We start from the raw sequence: 20,066 nt of genomic DNA, 5'->3' as shown, positions 1-20,066 counted from the left end.
TGAAAGGTGATCGGGCGATATCGCATAATTACCAAACTAAAAGCAACCATTAGCGTTCGTTATGCAGAAACTAGTGCAGAAGAGGGGATAGAAGCATGGGCGTCCGTAAGGGGGGGCGTGCCCCCCCCTGGAAAATGAAAGTCAACCAAAAAATATGTATTTCACACATATAATTTCATTTTAGCCACAATAATATGTGTTAATTATTGCATGAACACCATAAATTCAAATTTAAGCAAAGTGTTTAGGGAATAACACTATTTTTGGGGAAAATTTGCCTTAGTTTGGCCCCCTGGAAAAAAATACCTTCCTTGCCCTTCCCTGGAAAAAAACCTGCGGACGTCCATGGATAGAAGGCATACTAATATTGTACTCATCCTCAGTCATCATTATTGGAATAATCATTCGAACTACAACATACGTATCTCCACAATTTAATCATTACCCTAATCATAGACCAATGTATAATATGCAATGGTCTATGCCCTAATGGAGAGTCAATTTTTCATACAGAAAATAGTCATTACATAGTACGTTTAAAACTAGAATTACATTCAACTTACCACCTTATTTCATACAACTAGGCAACTCCAAAAAAAGTTGCAGAACGCACCCAAGGATTACACTCAAAGATTACTGCTCTGCTGTTACCCATTCAGCAACACCACTACACCAGAACCTGTTTGATTCATTCCAGTGGGCACTGGCCACGCCCACACCCAAGATCCGATCACAGATCACATTTCCGATATCCTATGCTCCGTGCCTGTGCTTCAAGGCGCTGTAGTTGTGCTGTCAAGTCAGTCGAATCTCCCTTATCGCACAACGCAAGGACAACCTTGCGTTCTGACGTCACCGCTGATTGCTTTATTGTTAGGCTATATGTCTAAGTTGTTAGGTTAGGCTAGTTAGGTTTACTTCTCTTAGCATATAAAATACATTTTCAATTCATTTATCAAGAGAACCAAACCTAACAACCTACACATTCTTCGTCTGACGTGACCCAAAACTCTCTTACCGCACGCGTACTAAGCACGGTCTCGCCCTTGAAGTTGTGACGTCACAAAAATTGAACCTGAACCTTACAACGAAGGCATTTTTACGTGACGTCTGAAGACGAAGTGCGGGGCTGGAAGAAGTGTGCGACCAGTGATATCCATTCCCCACAGACCTTTAATTACAATTATTTATTATTATTATTACAAAAAAAAAAGGATTAAAAATAATATAAATATCTATACTCTTTGCAGGTATAGTATCATGGCAACTAGCGCTGCAACTTCAAATATGAACATTTCTCTACATATATACATATAATCTACAATCTCACAATACTCACCATATCTTGCGTTTGGCCGACCTCCGTAGCGGAATGGTTAGCACAGCGGTTTGAATCCCGGAGTGGGTGGGCATGGATGTTCCTTCATGAATTTAATCGTATTATCATTCATCCTCATTGTTGCGATTAGCCGAACGTGGAAGAAAAACTACGCTAAATAACAAAAGTCAAAACAAATATTTTGCGTTTGGCTTTACCGTTGAAATTTATCGAAAGATACACTTCTTGTCCCTGTCGAGTCGTCCGTGGAGCGGCGGATAGCTCGTCGGGAAGTGAGAGCGCGTCTGCCGGCAAACTAGATGCAAATTCCACGTAACTAGAACCGCTACCAATGTAATGAAATGAGCTTGTACAATTACATTGACAGTTAAAATTAAAATGAGCACGTACCTTGTTGCAAGAGGTGTTGGAAATGTTCCCCCGCATCCACACAATTACATCATTTTAGAAAATTTTCGCTAACACGTATCAGTTCGTTTTCCAAAATTCCTTCGGTTTCTCTCGTGATATTTTCTTTAAATTCTTTTAATGCATGGCTTCAAGTTGAAAAGCTTGGTAACTCGCCACACAAACGCCATGTTGGCGGCAGATGAGGGGGGCTGCAGGAGTGCAGCTCCCAAACAAATTATATTTTGTTGCCATTAGTGCAAAAATTAAATATTTATACTTCCGCGGCTTTTTCCACAAAGTGTTTCAAATCAATAAAAGCACATTTTAATACGCTTCAATGTGCTGAAACATCGTTCAGATTCAGCTGTTGCCACTGGAGTTATTAAAACTATGTTTGTCATTTTTACTGTTTCTGAAAAGGTACCCTCTAAATAATTTTAAATAAAAATGAATGCAATCTACTGATAGAGTTTATGTTTTTCAACTCTTCACTACAATAAAGAAAACAAAGTTCCCTCTTTAGTTTTCCCTCTTCTATGAAGGGATAATAAATCTGGGAAGATGCCTCTGTTTAAAGATTGTTCTCTTTCATTATGTCCTCGTAGAGCAAGTTCATGTCGACCACAGAATTTTAAGCAATCGATAATTCTATATGCCTATTTTTCCGGACAAATTCATTGTGTCTTGTAATTGACAGCCTATGTCCTTCATCAATTTGTGTTCGAACATCAACCCTGCCAAACTCACTCAAACATAGCGAATGAAAGCCACCAAAACACTACAGAACAACACGCGAGATCGAACGCGACGCAACGGAGCTAGCCCCGAATCAGCACTCAAATCCATTGCACTCTTCCCTCCTCTCACTGCTAGCATGTGACCTTCACTGTAGCGTAGGTGGGTGTAGGCCACGCCTTCCTTTGCGACGTACCCCGGAAAACGATAATTGACATCAATGCCGCTAGGAGCGCTGTCATATCCATTGCAACAGAAGATGAATTTACGTGGGTAAAATCGCCTTTTAAAAGACTGTGTGATAGTTATGAGTTATGGTGATTGATAATTACGTGAATACGTCCGTTTTTCTTTAGTGGCTAAGCCCCGGAAGCCCCAAGGGACGAGACGCCACTGATCAAATGTACCCTCAATGATACCGTTTTTTTTTTCTAAATTACATCTGAAGCCCGCATCACACGGAACTGGATTTCCAGTAGGTGTGCCCTAGTTGGCGCTGGACTGGCTACCGATTTGCAAGTTTTCGCCTCACACGATACTTATCAGCGTACTTGTCAATAGAGTTTTTTTCCCATACGAGGGAAGTTGTAATGGCGGCCGCGTGAGATGTAAACATTAATAATGTATCACTTCACATTTTTAAAAGCCGATAACTATTCAACCGAGAACGTTATTAGGTACAAAACAATGGCGCTGCTTAAATACATACTTTACAACGTTTACTGTACACGTATGGAAGGATATTTTAGTTGTTTCAAATGTAAACACCGTGCACTCAGCATAGATGGTGCAACTCAACGCGCCTTTCATGCTGTACACGTTATACATTGCTGGAGTAACACTCGGAAACCACAGACAAAAACGCTCCTTTGCACACTCACATATTATCTTCACATGGCGAAACTTTGCTTTGATTGGCTGTTCCACAGAATCCAGTCGAGGAAAGCAAGTAGCAATTAGAACATGTCCTATTCCTCCAAACCAGTCAAGCAGTCAGCCAGGCGGCCATGATTGCTACCTAGAAAGTTAGTTCAGCGCCAACTAAGGCATTCCTACTAGAAATCCACTTCCGCGTGATAGGGGCTTAAAATAGAAATTCTAGTATCAAACAACTCCCATTGTTGAACATTGAAATACGAGGGTTACAGCACAGACCTTTGCTGTAACCCTCGTATTTGTATTCTGGCTTCAAGTGCATAGTGTATGATTTGACTTAAGGCCGGTAAACCTGGGCATGGAGGAGGTCTTGACATATTTTGGCCACCTGTGTGGTTCTCAACCATTGTGAGACCACAGCGCGGTAAATTCATTTTATAAAAGCCTATGCCATGATTAAATATTTTACAGCCCGGGCAGGTAAGAAACACTATCCCAGTGCACGGTGGCCCTAAAATTGGGGCAGAAACTTAAATAGATTGGCTGGTCACAAATAGCAATAATAAGAAAAAAATAATAAAAAAATAATAAATCTGGATTTTTCTCAGTAAAATTTGGTTTGATTAAGTCCACTTTATGCTCGATATGCTAATTGGGATTGAACCTACAGCTAAAAATGAAACATGAACCAATGTGCTTCCATTGAGAATTGAATCTGGAACCCCTTGATTACAAGGTGACATTATTTTATGCCATAAGGGAGGCTCATTCTTGTGTATTATTCAATCAAAAATCTGGTTGTTTTCCAACAACAGTACTCGCAATCAGTGGCGGCGATTGGGTCCCAAAACTGGCGGAACAAGGTGCCAAAACTAGGGAGGTAAAGACAGTATATTTCCCTTTGAAGATAAGATTTAGCATAATGCGGGGGCAAAAGTGGCGAAAATTTGGGGGGGGGGGCAATTGACCCCCTAATCGCCGCCACTGGTCGCAATTATAGGTTACTTTGGGCTCTAAATCTCCCTGCCGATTTTAAGTATTAAATGGGGTATATACGTATGTAGTTGTGCATACAATAGTTTAATTTTAACATTTGCTTAATTTTTGGTGACATCAACGACACAAGCATGTGAAAGTTTGTTTTAAGTTCATTTTATGCTCACATAGTATAATCGGGGTGCTCCTTCCACGTAGTACACCTTGGACTGCAGACTAACGAGACTCTGGCGACTGGCCCCATGACAAGTATAATCCTGTGTCGTCCTGTGTTGTGTCCTTGTTTGTGCTGACACCCTTTTATTTTTGTTACGATAAGGGGCTGGACCCCGTATAGTGTGACGGGTGCAAATAGCTTCAGTGCTGACGCACCCAAAAATTTTTAGTTCAAATTAAAAAAAAACATAGTACAGTGTGTACGAAAAAGTATGTCCTAGTTTTAAATTGTTATAACTTCTTGCAGAATACGTGAACAGTGCTCATTCATGACTTGAATATTTGAAATTTTATTGGTGTTCATTAGTTCTCCGTTCTCCAGGTTGGCGGCGCTGGCGTAGCAAACGAATAGAATAGGCGAGATGGCGAGCCCCGAGCAGAAGTCCTTCTGTATTCTGAACTTTGCGAAATGTGAATCAGTGATATCTGTGCAGAGTGCTTTCCGTGCGAAGTTCCATGTTGAAGCTCCACTTGCGAAGAACATAAGACGTTGGTATAAGCAATTTGAAACACAGGCTGTTTGTGCAAGGGGAAGAGTACCGGTCGGCCAAGAGTTTCTGCAGAAAATGTTGAACATATCAGGGAAGCATTCGTTCGTAGTCCGAAGAAATCTGTTCGCAAAGCCAGCAAAGAACTACGAATGCCAGTGATGACAGTGTGGTCTATTTTACGAAGACGTCTACAAATGCGTCCATACCGGTTACAGCTTTTACAAGCTTTGCTTCCTATCGACCTTGGTAAACGTTTCGAATTCGCAAATGAAGTGTTGCAGCATGAGGATGACAATGAATTTTTACATCGAATTGGCCGGACCCTGTGGCCGAGCGGTTAGCACATCGCGCTGTGACGCCAAGGGTCCCGGGTTCGAATCCCGCTCGGGCTTGGTTGTTTGTGAATGTTCATTCATCAATTTCATCATTTCATCACTCATCCCCATCTTCGCAAATTAGCCAAGAGGCACAAAATGCGAAGTAAAATAAACTAAATCAATCAATCAATTACATCGAATTGTTTTCAGTGATGAATGTACATTTCATGTTTCGGGACATGTTAACACACACATTGTTCATATTTGGGGGACCGAAAATCCTCACGAGTTCGTGCAATGTGAACGAGACTCACCTAAACTCAATGTGTTCTGTGCAGTGTCTCGAAGTCAAGTGTATGGGCCATTCTTCTTCGCGGAAGAAACTGTGACAGGGGTAACCTACCTGGATATGCTTCAAGAATGGTTGTTCCCACAACTTCTAGCAGCTGAACCAGATAACTTTATCTGGCAACAAGATGGTGCTCCCCCTCACTGACACACTTGTGTGCGGGAATGGTTGTGTGCTGGATTGGTCGTACTGGAAAGATTGACAGGGCTTGCTTGTCATGGCCCCCAGGTCACCTGATCTGACCCCATGTGATTTTTTTTTGTGGGTTTTTATTAAAGATGCTGTATACGTACCTTCCCTTCCAAATGATCTACCAGAATTGCGACGCTGAATACGAACAGCTGTAACCTCAATCACTACAGACATGCTTGTTAGAGTGTGGGAAGAGCTGTCTTATCGTTTGGATGTGTGCCGGGTCACAAAAGGGTCACACATTGAACATTTGTGAACAAAAAAACTGTGAGTGTTACTCTTTCGTTCAATATATATATATCATTGTTGTACGCCAAATATGGATGAAATAACAGGTTCAAAACTAGGACATTCTTACTGGGCTTACAATTTTAAAATGGAATCCGAATCTCTATTCAATATGTCTCGACTGAAGATCAAACCTGGTACCCATTGGAAGACAACACTGTTCCCACTATGCCATTGTGAACGCACATTTACAAATTCACACATGACAAAAAGAAATTAGGAATTAAAGGGTGTCCAAAAAGTCAACGCAACCAAAACTTTGAACTAACGTAAGTTTTGCATAAAAAGCGACAGAGACATGAATCTTACATTGGGTATTGACTTCGTCTATGTGGATAATTTTTAAATATTAAACTAGAAAATCGTGATGTACACCTCGTAATTTTTTTAAATTTGGTCAGCATGTCGAACCCCCAGCCGTTATAGGAGATATCCGCGACCGGGTTACGCTACTCACTCGTAGCTCCCAAATTTCCTCACGATGGTGGGTTGCCACCGGCCCTATACACAGGTCGAGAACCCAGAGACTGAACCCAGGTGGACTCGAACCCATGCCGTCCCGCAGTCCGAACACAAAGCACAGTGTCTTAGACCGCACGGCCACGGAGGAGGTCATGCCATAATGAACCCCATAAAATTGTCTGTAATGCGTAAAATGCACACAAATTTATCGTGCCTTTTTCAATTCGATAAATATCCACATAGACAAAGTTAATACCGATATTCATTTCTCTATCACTATTTGTTCAAAAGTTACGTACGTTCAAAGTGTCGGTTGCGTGACTTTTTGGACACCCTGTAGAAGAAATGGCAAATATGTGTCTCTTGGCTGCTACCATGTAAAATTATTTAGCTAGTTCCAAAATATGACATTACGAACCTCTAAACTCTTAACTGACATAGCAATTAAAATAAGTTAGCCACAATCGTTAAAAAACAAAAAGCCCAAATTTCGTTTTTTTTAAATAAAAAAAACTGATTTTTATTGGGGGAAACAGCTATTCAAAAAACCGAGCTTTTTGTAACTCTCTTCTCTATGCACGTTAATCGCGACGATGAGGAAGGATGGTGACGTAACCAACTCAATAAAATGTCCCCTTACCCAGGATTCGAACCTAGAATTCCAGGCTTTGTAGCGTGGAAGATGATCATTCAGCCAAGAAAGAGTTGTGTTTTTTAGCATAAAATATTACATTTTAATATGCGGTAGAAAGGGAAATATATCATGTGTTATATTTATTTTAAGTGCATGTTGTTTAGCAAGATACGTTAATCATAAAAGTGTTTCCCAGATACCAGAATACGGGCATGTTCGAAAACTCAGACTTCAAGCCAAATAAATTATATTTTTTGTTGTCTAATCTTACAGCATTTGATTCTCATTTACACTATGCAATCTCTTTCCCTCAATGTAACCAGCGAGCACATGGATAAGCGCCGATTTTATGGGGTGGAGCAAGACACTTTTTGCCGCACTACCAAAATTCCTCAAGGGAGGAGCATACTTTACATATATACACTGGCGGCGATTGGGTTTTGAAACTGGGGGGCTGCAAGGACAGTTTACTTCCCCTTGGTACATAAGATTTAGCATAATGCGGGGTCAAAAGTGACAAAAAGTGTGTGGGGTTCAAGTGCACCCCCACGCCGCCACTATATATAAAAAAATATAGTTTGTCAAGCCTGCCTCTCCCCCGACACGAATCGGCGCTTCTCAACACGTTTTATTTTTTTTATCTTATAAAGTTGACAATTGCACGACCCCATCAAAACAATTCCTTTTAGATATTATTGGGAACTGTCTTGTGTCATGATTTCAAAATTACCAGATAAAGAAATTCGCAAAATCAACAATGATTAGCAATAGATGAAAGTGTCTTTTAAATAACAACAACAATAAAACGTGTCGGAATGAAACACTATTACTTTTGAAATAATATTTGGTGCAAAGAAAGATAATATCACAATATGATGGGCAATAAATGCGCTGAACATTTCAGTTGCACTTACAGTAGCTAAGAACAAAAATAACACTTGTGTGACATAGAGTGCATTAACTTTCACTTTGAGAGCAGCTGAAAAAAAAACCACACTTGCAATTTCAGGTACAGATAACGACCAAGAGAAAATTCTTTTGGCACTATAGATGTTCTTAATTGGTTTCTTACGTGGCACTACGGTTCTTTCGAGGTTACTTTCCGATACCTAAGTATCGACATATTGCACATACAATTTGTATTTTTTTAATGTACAATTTAGTCATTATATATTTTTTTCAAAGACAATAAAAACAATTTGGTATTTCAACTCAGACTTTTGCTGTAGAGTGACATATTTGACTCACTGACTTGGGTCATGGTTTATTAATATTTCACTTATTTTTCTTGCTTCAGAACTTCAAGCAAACAAACCGAGTTAGTAGACATATGGTATCATTCTGTATTTTACCTGGCTACAGTATTTCTTCCAGTACGAGCCGTATTTCTTTTCGCACTTATCTTCGTCCCTGTACACTCGGTGAACCAGAAGAATAGTCAAAAAGATTATATAGAGGAAGGGCCATATCCCATAGCCCCACCCAGGAAGACACCAGAAAAGTCCACCTAAGATTTCGAACACATAGTTCATATGCCTAGCGACTCCCCAAAATCCAGACACGAGCAGTTTCGACTGCTTCACGCCTTCGGTGGTCGAGTATTCAGCAATTATATATTCAGCCTTCTTGTTCCATATCTTGCATTCCCCGTTCGACTTCCTAAAGTGTTCCTTCTCGTAGTCTACCTGATAGTTGAGCAGGATGCAACATATCCCGGAGAGGAAGATGACCCACGCGGTTGCCGTGGATATCTGAGGAGGATGGCTCACGAGGTAATAGGAGGAGAAAGTGTAGAAGCAAGGCACCCACACCAGGCAGCCCCAGCATATGTAGTACCCGGCCCGATCCAGTGTGATGTCCAAGGTAGAGAAGTACCCGGACTCCCACCAGAAGAACTTGGCGACGTATATAGACTGGAGTAGGAGGTTGGCGAGGAACGCCATATTGAACCCGTGACGTCCAACGCCAGCGAAGAAGAACACAATGATAAGCAACTGCCACGACATAATTCCAATCCTGCAGTTCGTGAGCTGCTTGACGTCAACTCCGAAGAGTCGAGGATGTATTTCGACGCCGCGGTAGAACTCGTGGATGAGTGGAAACTTTTCAATGTCTTCTTTGCACTCGGGAGCCACTTTCCCCTTGAACAACAAGTAAAGGCATAGGACGAACGCAACGATGTTCAAGGTGCCCAAGATTTCCGCCATGTTTTCGTACATCGTGGTTGAAAACTGAGGATTCCTTGCCTGGATGATGAAAAACCCGACAAGACTGGCCCAGTAGTACAGGACACCATTATCGCTGTACACTGGCTTGTACCCGAAGAGCGTTAGAGGTCCCTCGTGCGTTTTAGACGGTATCTTCAGCCACAGGAACGCCCACAGTGAAAATAACGACACTGCCTTCCAGGAGCAGGCGTTTCCCAGTGCTTTTGAAGGTACCAGCTCGTCATCTCGACCCCACGCTGCCAGAAACTGAACTGCAAGGGTGAAGAAAACCACGAAGGAAGGCGGCACCACGTGGTAACGAACGCTCTCCCATAATGTAAATTCTCTTCTTTCTGTGCCCATCACAGTAGAAGATTCACGTCAAGTTGACCCTGAAATAAAGAAAAATAAATATACTTTATTAAAAGGAATGCTCGTGCACCCAACGGTGAAAGAAACAGTAGGCGAATTGTCCACCATAATTTCATTCGGTCTGAATTACACAATGTGATGACAATGAATTGAAATAAAGACGTCAATAAGCAGAAAACTATGTCTGCTTCGAACCAACATAGTTTCATTTCTTAAAACAACACAGGATGTAAAATAAAAAAAAGTAATGAAAATAGCGGTGGACAATTATTTGCCTACCATTTTCTTTGCCCTTGACTGTACATACTATAAACAGCCTGTCCCAGGAGTCTGTGAACGCCGCGTATAACGGCAGAGAAGGGGAGAATGGGAGTAGACGGAGCGAAGCACAGCGCTGAAAAGGATGGTAGCTGCAGCCACGTTGCCCCTCCATACAATTCCTTTCCCTCTCACGTGTTCATAGGTCGAGCCCTCTCGACTCACTACTTGCTCAGAGAACTTGTCTTCGTTCGCATGCTCCACAGACTCCTAGGACAGAGTACAGAAATATACGTATTTCGGAAAACACCCAAGTTAACAGTCTTACATGAAATAATAATCATATTTTATTATTAACATTAGAAGGTCTATCAATCATAATAATATATATTTGTTATTAAAAATAACTATAATAGTAGTAATCAGTGGCAGCGATAGGGTTACAAAACTAAGAGGGGCAAGGTGACAAAACTGGGGGGGGAAGGACAGTTTATTTTCCCTTGGTAGATAAGGGTTAGCATAGTGCGGGGGCAAAAGTGGGGAAAAAAGCCCCCCCTCCGAATCGCCGCCACTGGTAGTAATTACTATTACATAAATAGATAAAAATGGTGAAACAATATACAAATTAGTGACAAACATTGATTATATAGCTTCTTTCTAGTTAAGTTTACTAACGTGTATAACAACAGCTGTTCTACCAAGGAAACTATAATCACAAAACAAATATAAAAATGGAACATTTATAGAATATCTAAATGGTTGTTAGTTGCAGCTGATGAGAAGTGGATTCTCTGATTATTATTTTTATGCAATAATTTTGGCAGACCATGTCTATACCAAAGTGATTTATACCAATCGAATCAATACCTTCACATAAGTTGGGCGGAAATAAGTCTTAATACGCGTTATTGAAAATTATGTCAACAACTCTAAAAGGTCTATTGGAATGGAAGTTTATAATTATTTAGATGAAAATACGCATCAAATGAAAGCATACATAGAGAATTTACTACGAGTGCTCAATGGCTAGGCCTACACACGTCACAACGATAGTCAAATTCTAGGTTGTTCGGGGGAAAAGCACGTAAGTAAAAAAAAGTGCAATATTACAGCAGGTACTTTTTATGTTTATTCTTTTAATAGCAAACATTACAAACATGATATCGCTGTTTAGAATCCTTACAATGCCTAATATAAATTTACACTGATAATAATTTATTTAATTCATTCAGTGTGACTTAAAATGAAAGCAACAGAAAATCGCAGTTTGTGACTGATGTACTTGTACCAGACCACCCTGGAATTCATCCTACTTTCTCCCGATCGGCTTGTCTTGGTTATGCCTCTTCGTAGTTTCTCTCAGAACCTCAAAGAAAGAAATCCACGGTTCGGGTATGTTGACGAGTTCCTTTTGAATAGCCCTGTTATACGTACAACAAACACTACAGAAGGTTTTTGCATAATTTTAGTACTGGCAACTCTTTCGGGGACCCCTGGACCATACCAAAATACGTCCAGGACTATAAACCTCTCACGGAGAGTTGAAAAGTAGAGCCTGGATCATTTTTATTGTAAAATAAGTGACTCAAAACCTTGGCGTGGTTCTGAAACCAGCGACGGTTTCGGATTAACTTCTTTCTCCCTTCACGGAAGCAAACGGTATTTTACAGTTGTCGTTCATTGAAGGTTCGCTGAAATTTTACTGTCCTTTCTAAAGAATGTAAGTTGACAATTAAGAGAACAAGAAAGAAGAATCCAAAACTCACATTATGGAATAATTAGAAGAATTTTATACACACGTTGTATACTATATTTATACTTATAAGATCTAAATGTCAGATCAATCCCTATATCATAATTTAAACGTACTCCCAATTTATTAATATTATTGTGTCTTTTAATATGTCTATTACTTTTAATTTTGTAAAATTGATATTTATTATATGAATTATTAATGCATATATAGTTTAAGTGCAGTATATTCAAAGGAATGCAAGAAAGAAATTTAGGGGGTGCGATTCTGAAAATAAGGAAAGCATGAAACAGGCATGCAATCTTTCAAAACTGGGGGAGCAAGGTGCCAAACTGTGGGGGGGGGGGGGCAAGGACAGTTTACTTTCCCTTGGTAGATAAGGTTTAGCATAGTGCGGGGACAAAAATAGCAAAACGCGGGGGGCAACTGCATCCCTAATCCCGCTACTCATTAACATAAATTACTGACTGAAACTAAAATATATGTGTGAAATATATAACTTTAGATTTTCATTTTCCAGGGATGCTCCCCCACCATGATGATATGTATTAAGTCTTCTACTCCAAGAAAGTGGTCATACAGTGTAAACATTCACATACACGTTGCAGTCTTATTGGACTATATAATGATATACAAAATAAAATCATCCTGCTCTTAAAAACACAATTTTTGAACCTTTTCAATGTAACCAATGGAGGTACAAAAATACATATTACACACCTTCCGTCTGCCACAAGACAAAAACGCGAAGAGCACAGCAACTGTGTCATCTTTAAAATTCCTTCTGCCGCACTATCCCCAACAACGAACTGAAAAATTTCTTCGTGAACATTGGGCCTCTCCCTAACAGTTTTTGAAAAAGCTTGAAATGATACGTTTACTAGACATGTTACGTCGAACAAATACATAGAACGTATTAAGAAGAAAACTACCCTTCATGTTACAACTCGCATTAAAGAATTCCTCGAGCACGACCGGGTGGTACCTTAAAAGCAGCTGTAATTTTTGCTCCAGTGAAAGGAAGAACAAGTAGGCGGAAAATAAACAGTTTATCAACAATGCAAAAAAGAAAAACATAACTCACAGCTATATGCAATTATCAAAAACCACGAACAGACCACTTGAGGAAACAAAAGAAGAAAAAATCATAACAACAATCCTGACTAAAGAAAACAAATAGCCGGTGATCTTTACAGAGGCTCCCGCCAGTACAGAAAAGTGTCGGCACCTCTTTCAGTGCTTGCCTGTTGCATACAATAATAACGGTTTTACTTCAGTACCTATCATTCGGCGCTCAATATGATAACTTGACATAATAAAGTATTACATATTAATGTTATAACTTGACAAGTTTAAAAACAAGACGCTACAAATAGCTGTTGCGCATCTCGCAACCACATTTCCCCACTCCATTCTCCGCAGCGACGTTCTTTCGCAGTGTTGCAACCTGGAGGGAGCGGAATGGTTTGAGGATTTTCAACGAAATTTGTATTAGCTTTTTCCTGAGCTGTTTTCTACCTGTCGGAGTACAGAAATTCAGCTCACCTTTCGCCAACGACTCTTTTCCTTCTTTTAAAACTTGGCCTCCCCGATGGCGCAGTGGTAGCGTCGTCGCTTTGTAATCAAGGGGTCCCGGGTTCGATTCCCGGTGGAAGCACATAGTGGTTCGGATCCCACTATAACTGTAGGTCCAGTCCCGTTTAGCCTTACTGTGCATAAAGTGGACTTAAAACAACAAATCAATCCAATCCAATTCTTTTAAAACTTGAGAAACCATCCATTTAGATACTCCCGTGGCGGCGCTTGTGAACTCGACAACATTATACTTAAGTTTGTGTAACTCCTGATTTCGCAAATATGTTGCAACATTGTAAACAATTTATCTGGCCTGTCCTCTAAGGAGCTTTCCAGAGCAGATTGTGGATTTCGTTGGACCCGGCATGATTTGATTTTTGCATTTCAAAAATATGCAGCCAAGAGTAAAGAGCAAGAACATTTCAGTGCTTTAAAAAAGAACACAGGCAAGCGTGTTATCAGATCGCCTTCTCGTAGTGATTGTTGTACGATAAACAAAAGAACCCCCACCCCATGTCTTGTCTTGACTTGGAAGTTCGGGCTTGGAGTTTTAATAGAGCGATCAAGTTGAATTATAAGAAGTTTAATTTCTTTGAGTGAAATGGATTATATGTTAGGCATATAAGTATTTAGTTTGCAAAGAAGTTAAATAGACTTAATTTTTCTTAGTGAAAACTTTATCTTTGATATTTATTTGACGAACTAACAGATATATATTACCCAATACCCTGAGAGGCATCACGTGAATGCTACGAGTCTTCATGTGAACGTATTATTTGGTGTTTTAGTTAAACCGTGTTCTTGTGACTAAAAGAACGTTTCACGAGACAGACCGAGACTCTACCCCAGATTCTCCGTTCGAATCTTTGAGTCAGGCACGGATGTGTGCTTGTTCATCCTCTATGCCATGTAATCACCATTCACCCTTATCGTCGCGATTAACATAGAGGTAGAAAAGTGACAAAAAAAATTGAAACAAAGATTATAATCAGGGGCATAGTCAGGATTTTTTCCGGGGAACCAAACATTTGATAAATAAAAAACAGGATATTGGTAAATACTTACAGGAAAATTGTGCTGAATTTAATGTATTGGTCAATACTTACATCAATTATGGCTACGCTATTCTTAAAATATTATTTTTCCAGAATGTTATCCAATAGTCACTATCATAGCAAATAATAACAAATTTAACAATATCAATAATAAATTATTCTCGCAGCGTTTTCCACAAAATTTGTGAAAATGTGGCGAAATTTGCAAGAATACTGCTAAAAAAAATCTGCATACTTAGTATGCATTCAAAATGTGTTTAGCATGTTATTTCATCCATTTATAAGCAATTTCGGGCAATTAACATTTCTGGATGCGAAAGATAAGGGACCAACATATTATATTGTATGCAACATTTCCATGTGATTTCAGTTAAATTTCCATCCATGACGTGAAAGCATGAGGCACCCAACAAAACTTAATCAAGGTCTCTACAATTTCGTAAAAACGAAATTCGCAGACTTTTCCAGACCAAATCATTAGAACAATTAGTGTACATGTCTTGGGGAAGGTCACTATATTTCAACTCAATGCACTCTTAGAATCACACTTAACCAAGTACTGCAATAATAATAAAGGTACCTTGAAGTACTGCAATATTTACTTAATATGTAAAGGTAAAACGAGAAGGGAAACTCAAAAGTAATTGGATGCTGGATAAGGGGAAGAGAAGCAACAATCAGGTGACTTTTTACATTGTACGTGTCATGTATTGACTAATAATTAACAAAAAATCATTTCTTATAAAAAATATAATTACTGCATAAATAACACATCATTGTAGAACAATTTAATAACACATATATTGTTCCCAATAACTATTTACCAAAGTCATGCAAAAAAAAGCAAGAGGAAAATGGTAAATTCCAATACCCACCTATTGTAGTAGATTTCTACATAAAAATACTTGAAATTTTACTAGCAACTGGTAATAGTCAGTATATCAAACGGAAGTATAGTTTGTCAACAAGTTTTAGATTTCTTGCTTGTTATTTCCGTCTCTCCATGTTCAAGAACCTACTTCTAATGTACTACTACAAAAATATTGTATTTTTCCAGAAACAGTCTATTTCCTTGATATTTCCATGACTTTTACAGTAAAAATAAATTCCCCCACTTTCCCAGGTTTTCAAGACTGGTAGACACCCTGGTTAATGTAATTTTTGAATTTAGCTATCAATATTTTAGAAGACTCGGACCTAGTGCGGCTATCACTGGCTACACAATTGACCGAGAACCAGATATGCTTTCTCATTCAGCAGACGCCGGTGCCAACTAGTTCGAAACTTTGTGGCAAAACAGCCATTGAGGACCACCGGGCCTGTACAGCGGCTTTCATTGAGTGACGCATTGTCAAAGCATCGAGTCCCATCGCAGCTGTTTTCTGCCTTTCGATGCCGGAGCCCCCTGGTTCTTTTTCAATCATCTCCCTAATTGTCCTCGCGATGCAGGGACAGAGATTTTGGAGCTCTCACCGGGAATCGAACTCGGGACAGCTTGCACCAAACTTCTACGCGGGAGCTCACTAAAAAAAAAAAAAAAAAAAAAAAAAAAAAAAAAAAAAAAAAAACTAAACCTGGTGAACTATTGTGAAGATGAAATGTTGGAATTATAAACGTGAAAAACCACACTTATATACAGGGTGACTCGAAAGTCACTATATTTGTGACATTACAAAATTTTTGTGTCTTTAGAAATCGTTAATTGGTTTATGTCGGATTTTGTGTAATTTTTATTCAATTTGAGACCAGTATCACTGATAATGAAAAAAATTCTGTTCAACGATAAAGCAACTTTCCACACAAGTGAAAGAGAGAGAGAGAGAGAGAGAGAGAGAGAGAGAGAGATTTGAGTTTCATTTTAAGTCCACTTTTATGCACAGATAGGCTAATTGGGACTGGACCTACATTTTAAAGTGGGATCCGAACCACTATGTGCCTCTACCGGGTATCGAACCCGGGACCCCTTGATTACAAGGCGACGACTCTTCCTCTGCGCCATCGGGAACCCACACACACACACAGAGAGAGAGAGAGAGAGAGAGAGAGAGAGAGAGAGAGAGAGAGAGAGAGATAGAACAAAAGTTAATCGATAATTGTCGTATTTGGGCAAACGAGAACCAGCAAATTTTCTAGAATGGCCATCTGCTGCTGGGAACGAGACACCGAAAGTGAATGTTTGGCTTATCGCTTTGAGCTCCAAAGAGGCATTAGCGGTCGCCACGTGGAGCACTAATTCTTTGCGGTATCCTACTTTGAAATAAATGTATTCTTCATGTCCTAAACCAGCTTTTCCCAATTTCAATTTTAAAAATAGAGAGTGACTTTGGAGACACCCTGCATATTAATTTCGCCGTTCACTGCATTACCCTGGGCACTTTTCTCTTTTTAATCATAGCTTCTTTCCACGCTTCCGACGCGTGCTACAAGATAAGGGAAATCATCTGCGAGAACGGAAATTACCTCATAAGGCAGCAAGCACTTTGTCACGCTTTAGATTTACTTTGCCACCTCCACAATGTCAACCCACCAGATAGATTCTAAGAGCGAGGGGGACGGGAAGAACCGCTGCAGTGATTTTCTGTTGAAGATTTGGTACAATCATTGGCGGGGGCATAGGGGCATTCCCTTTCAAGCCATGGCTACGAAAAGGGATAATATTGTTAAATACGAACGAAAAAAAGTAGAGGGGGATCGAGAAAGCAGAGGGAAGCAGAGCACGCTGCTGCGAAAGCTGGTATAGTCGACACGCTAGCTACGTTAACGACCGGCTGGCTTTGAAGTCAACGGAGCGCGCCCACCAGCCGCAACAATCACATTCAACCCACAGTGTTGCCACACATCTACTCTGTAACAGATTGTTTACAGAACGTTCCGGGAAGAAAGAAGCAAAAGGAATCGAAACACCCCTTTTTGAAATAATAGACTGAGTCCGGTACACAAAGGGAAGTAAGCGCTCGTGGATTTGCGCGCGGAGACGTTGAAGCAGTTGGCGCGGAGAAGTTACAGCAGTTGGCGCGGAGATTTTGACTGGAAGGTGGTAGTTCAATTCAGTGCTCTTTCTGTTGAGTTTTGCATATCTCCGGTGACATTTTCTTGGCGAAGTGGTAAAGTAGTCTCTTCAGTCGGAAGACCACGCTAGTCCGCCGTTGTTTGCAGAGGCACAAGAAACGTTAAATCGTCATTAAGACTCTCCGGAAAAGAGATGGAGCGGAAGTGAATTCACTCTGCAGCAGTTTAGCAGATTTTCAGTCAGTGACGCCGAGGTTGCAGAGAAGGATTTTCTCCAGCGACAAGACACCAAGGATCGTCGGTAAAAGAAGACGGAACAACGAGGATTTTAGTGAAGTGATCCCCAGTGTCGAGAGCTCTCGTGTTTTAACCCCCACAAGCTTGATCTTCTGATGAAAAAATCCCACTAAATTTTGAAAAGCGCTAATTCTTTCTAAAGGCCGGCCATGTAATCGTGAGTAAAAAGGTTAAATTTGTTATTTTTTTATAAATAAATGTGAGAGTGATTTTTTCTTATATTTCTTTTACCAAGATAATCTAAAGTACTGGTGTCAACTCTTGTATTGGGTTTACTCATGTAAACCAAGAACCACCAGCGAATCAGTGTGAACCTTTAATTATTTTTTTTGTGAAGTTTTTTCTTAGTTTTCTTCTGTAATAAAAGAAAGTAAAGGTAATTGGTTATTCTTTCCTTCAAACATTGAAATCTATAATAATAGTTGAAATCAGTTTATCTCAACCGAACTGTAGTTAAAAAGCAAAGCTAAGTCTAATACTAATAGTAATAACGATAAAATCACGTTTTATCGTTATAACTCTACGCCACCTTGTCCCTCCGCGCACAAGCACCTTCCCACGGTCTTCACATTGAAGTTGCAAAGTACGGCAACAGCGTATCTGCAGTCATGTGACTGAGACTCCACGTGGAGTAGACGAGCAGAATGACAGCTGCGCCCATTGGCTGAAAAGGCTGAGTGTGATTGGACGAAAACAACTCGTCCGCTGTTTATCCCCACTCACGTTTGTGGCGGCAGCTCTCTTCAGATCTTGGACGTTAACCAGGTAAACGCGTCATCTATAAATGCAGTAATCCCCTTCCACGCAATCCCGTTCCCTCAAGTGTTCATTGCTAGAGCTGTCTCGCGTCACCACTTGCGCAGAGACTTGTTTTCATTCGCTTGCTCCAGAGATTACCGGGATAGAGTATAATAGGCTAATCGCTCCTGCATCTATTTGACATTGATCTGCTAGATTTTTTAACACAAAACACAACTAAGGAGAATTCAATAACACCATTGATATGTTAGAAAAATCGAATAAATGATACCTACGTAAGGTAGATTTTTTTTATACTTCGCTTAAACATGAATCTCAGAGTCTACCAGGACTTTTATCTATAAAAATTGATGTATGTGTGTGTGTGGGTGTGTATATTTGTTTGTTCCGGCATAACTCTCGAACGCCTGGAGCAATTTCAACCAAACTTGGTACACGTATCACTCGCAATCTGGAAATAATATTTTGGGGTAAGACACCCCTGACTACTTAAGGTGTGACATGGAAAAATAATCGAGAACCACCGATATTAAATTCCTCACAAACAGACATCCGTGACTCTATGCAATCCGCACAACGATAGTGTTTCTCGGGTTGTCTAACATTCAGGCTGTGCTGCGAATGGAATCCATAGTTTTCCAAGATCATCACCTATCGGCATGGGGGTGAGAGGGGGTGAAAAATAAAATGCCACAAATGACCTAGATTAGTGTCGAATCCATAGTTTTCGAAGTCGCTAAGCTAATTGGTGACATTCATGATCACGTTTAAAATTAGTTACATTTTACACTATAGTTAGAATTCATTATTTTCCTGTCTAATACAAGACTGGGATAACTAAATATCCGGGCAACGCCGGGTAATCAGCTAGTTTGTTGCACCACTATAGGCATTGTACAGTGGAATGCATAAGTATTACCAAGAAAATTGTCCATCACGTTCATACTCTTTGTTTTATCCAATGAGAGATTCAAGAATTGAAAGAATACACCGAACAAGTTGCAGACAGACTCTGCACCAAATGCTCTAAAATCTAATTCTTAAAGATACACACAATGCAAGAGAAAAAAATAAGGAAAATTGTCATGGACAAATTGGCGCGCAATACTTGTGCATTCCACTGTACTGGTTGCGTAGATCATTTTGCAAAACATTCTGTGCGTTGTTAGAATTATATCTTGACATTCGATAACCAAATAGGAACTTCCTTGAGTATAGTGAATGAAATCTTCGATTCGAATCATTAATGTTTCATACTAATTTCCACATTAAATTTCAGTATGGAGAATTTTGAATGTTCTTTACATTAAGAAACCATTGTTCGATGATGACACGTGGAACGAAACAACAGTTACAATAACCCGCACTGCGGGATCTGCGAGGCTATCGCCACCACTGAGCAGAAGCCTACAATAACTCTTCTTCTTTTCCAAAAATCAGGTTTCTCTCTGATTGATGCCATTTCTGTCAGTTACAAAATGGCTTAGGTGGAGAAT

At 39.9% G+C, this 20,066-nt stretch overlaps 1 protein-coding gene across 3 annotated transcripts in view; it reads right to left on the bottom strand.

Moving 5' to 3' along the window:
- Nucleotides 1-8,111: 8,111 nt before the first annotated feature.
- The window catches only part of LOC145985317 (uncharacterized), a 34,762-nt gene continuing 22,807 nt past the window's right edge, over nucleotides 8,112-20,066 (bottom strand). For all 3 annotated transcript variants that reach the window (XM_083119188.1, XM_083119187.1, XM_083119185.1), the window contains exon 2: nucleotides 8,112-9,884. In XM_083119188.1, coding sequence (XP_082975314.1) covers nucleotides 8,605-9,855 — 1,251 coding nt within the window. In that variant the 5' untranslated portion in view covers nucleotides 9,856-9,884 and the 3' untranslated portion in view covers nucleotides 8,112-8,604. The remainder of the gene's footprint in view (nucleotides 9,885-20,066) is intronic.

This window comes from Lepisma saccharinum, chromosome 3 (assembly GCF_977018435.1).
Source record: "Lepisma saccharinum chromosome 3, izLepSacc3.1, whole genome shotgun sequence".
In the NCBI taxonomy this organism is placed as follows: domain Eukaryota; kingdom Metazoa; phylum Arthropoda; class Insecta; order Zygentoma; family Lepismatidae; genus Lepisma; species Lepisma saccharinum.
This window is presented reverse-complemented; position numbering and strand designations above follow the sequence as displayed.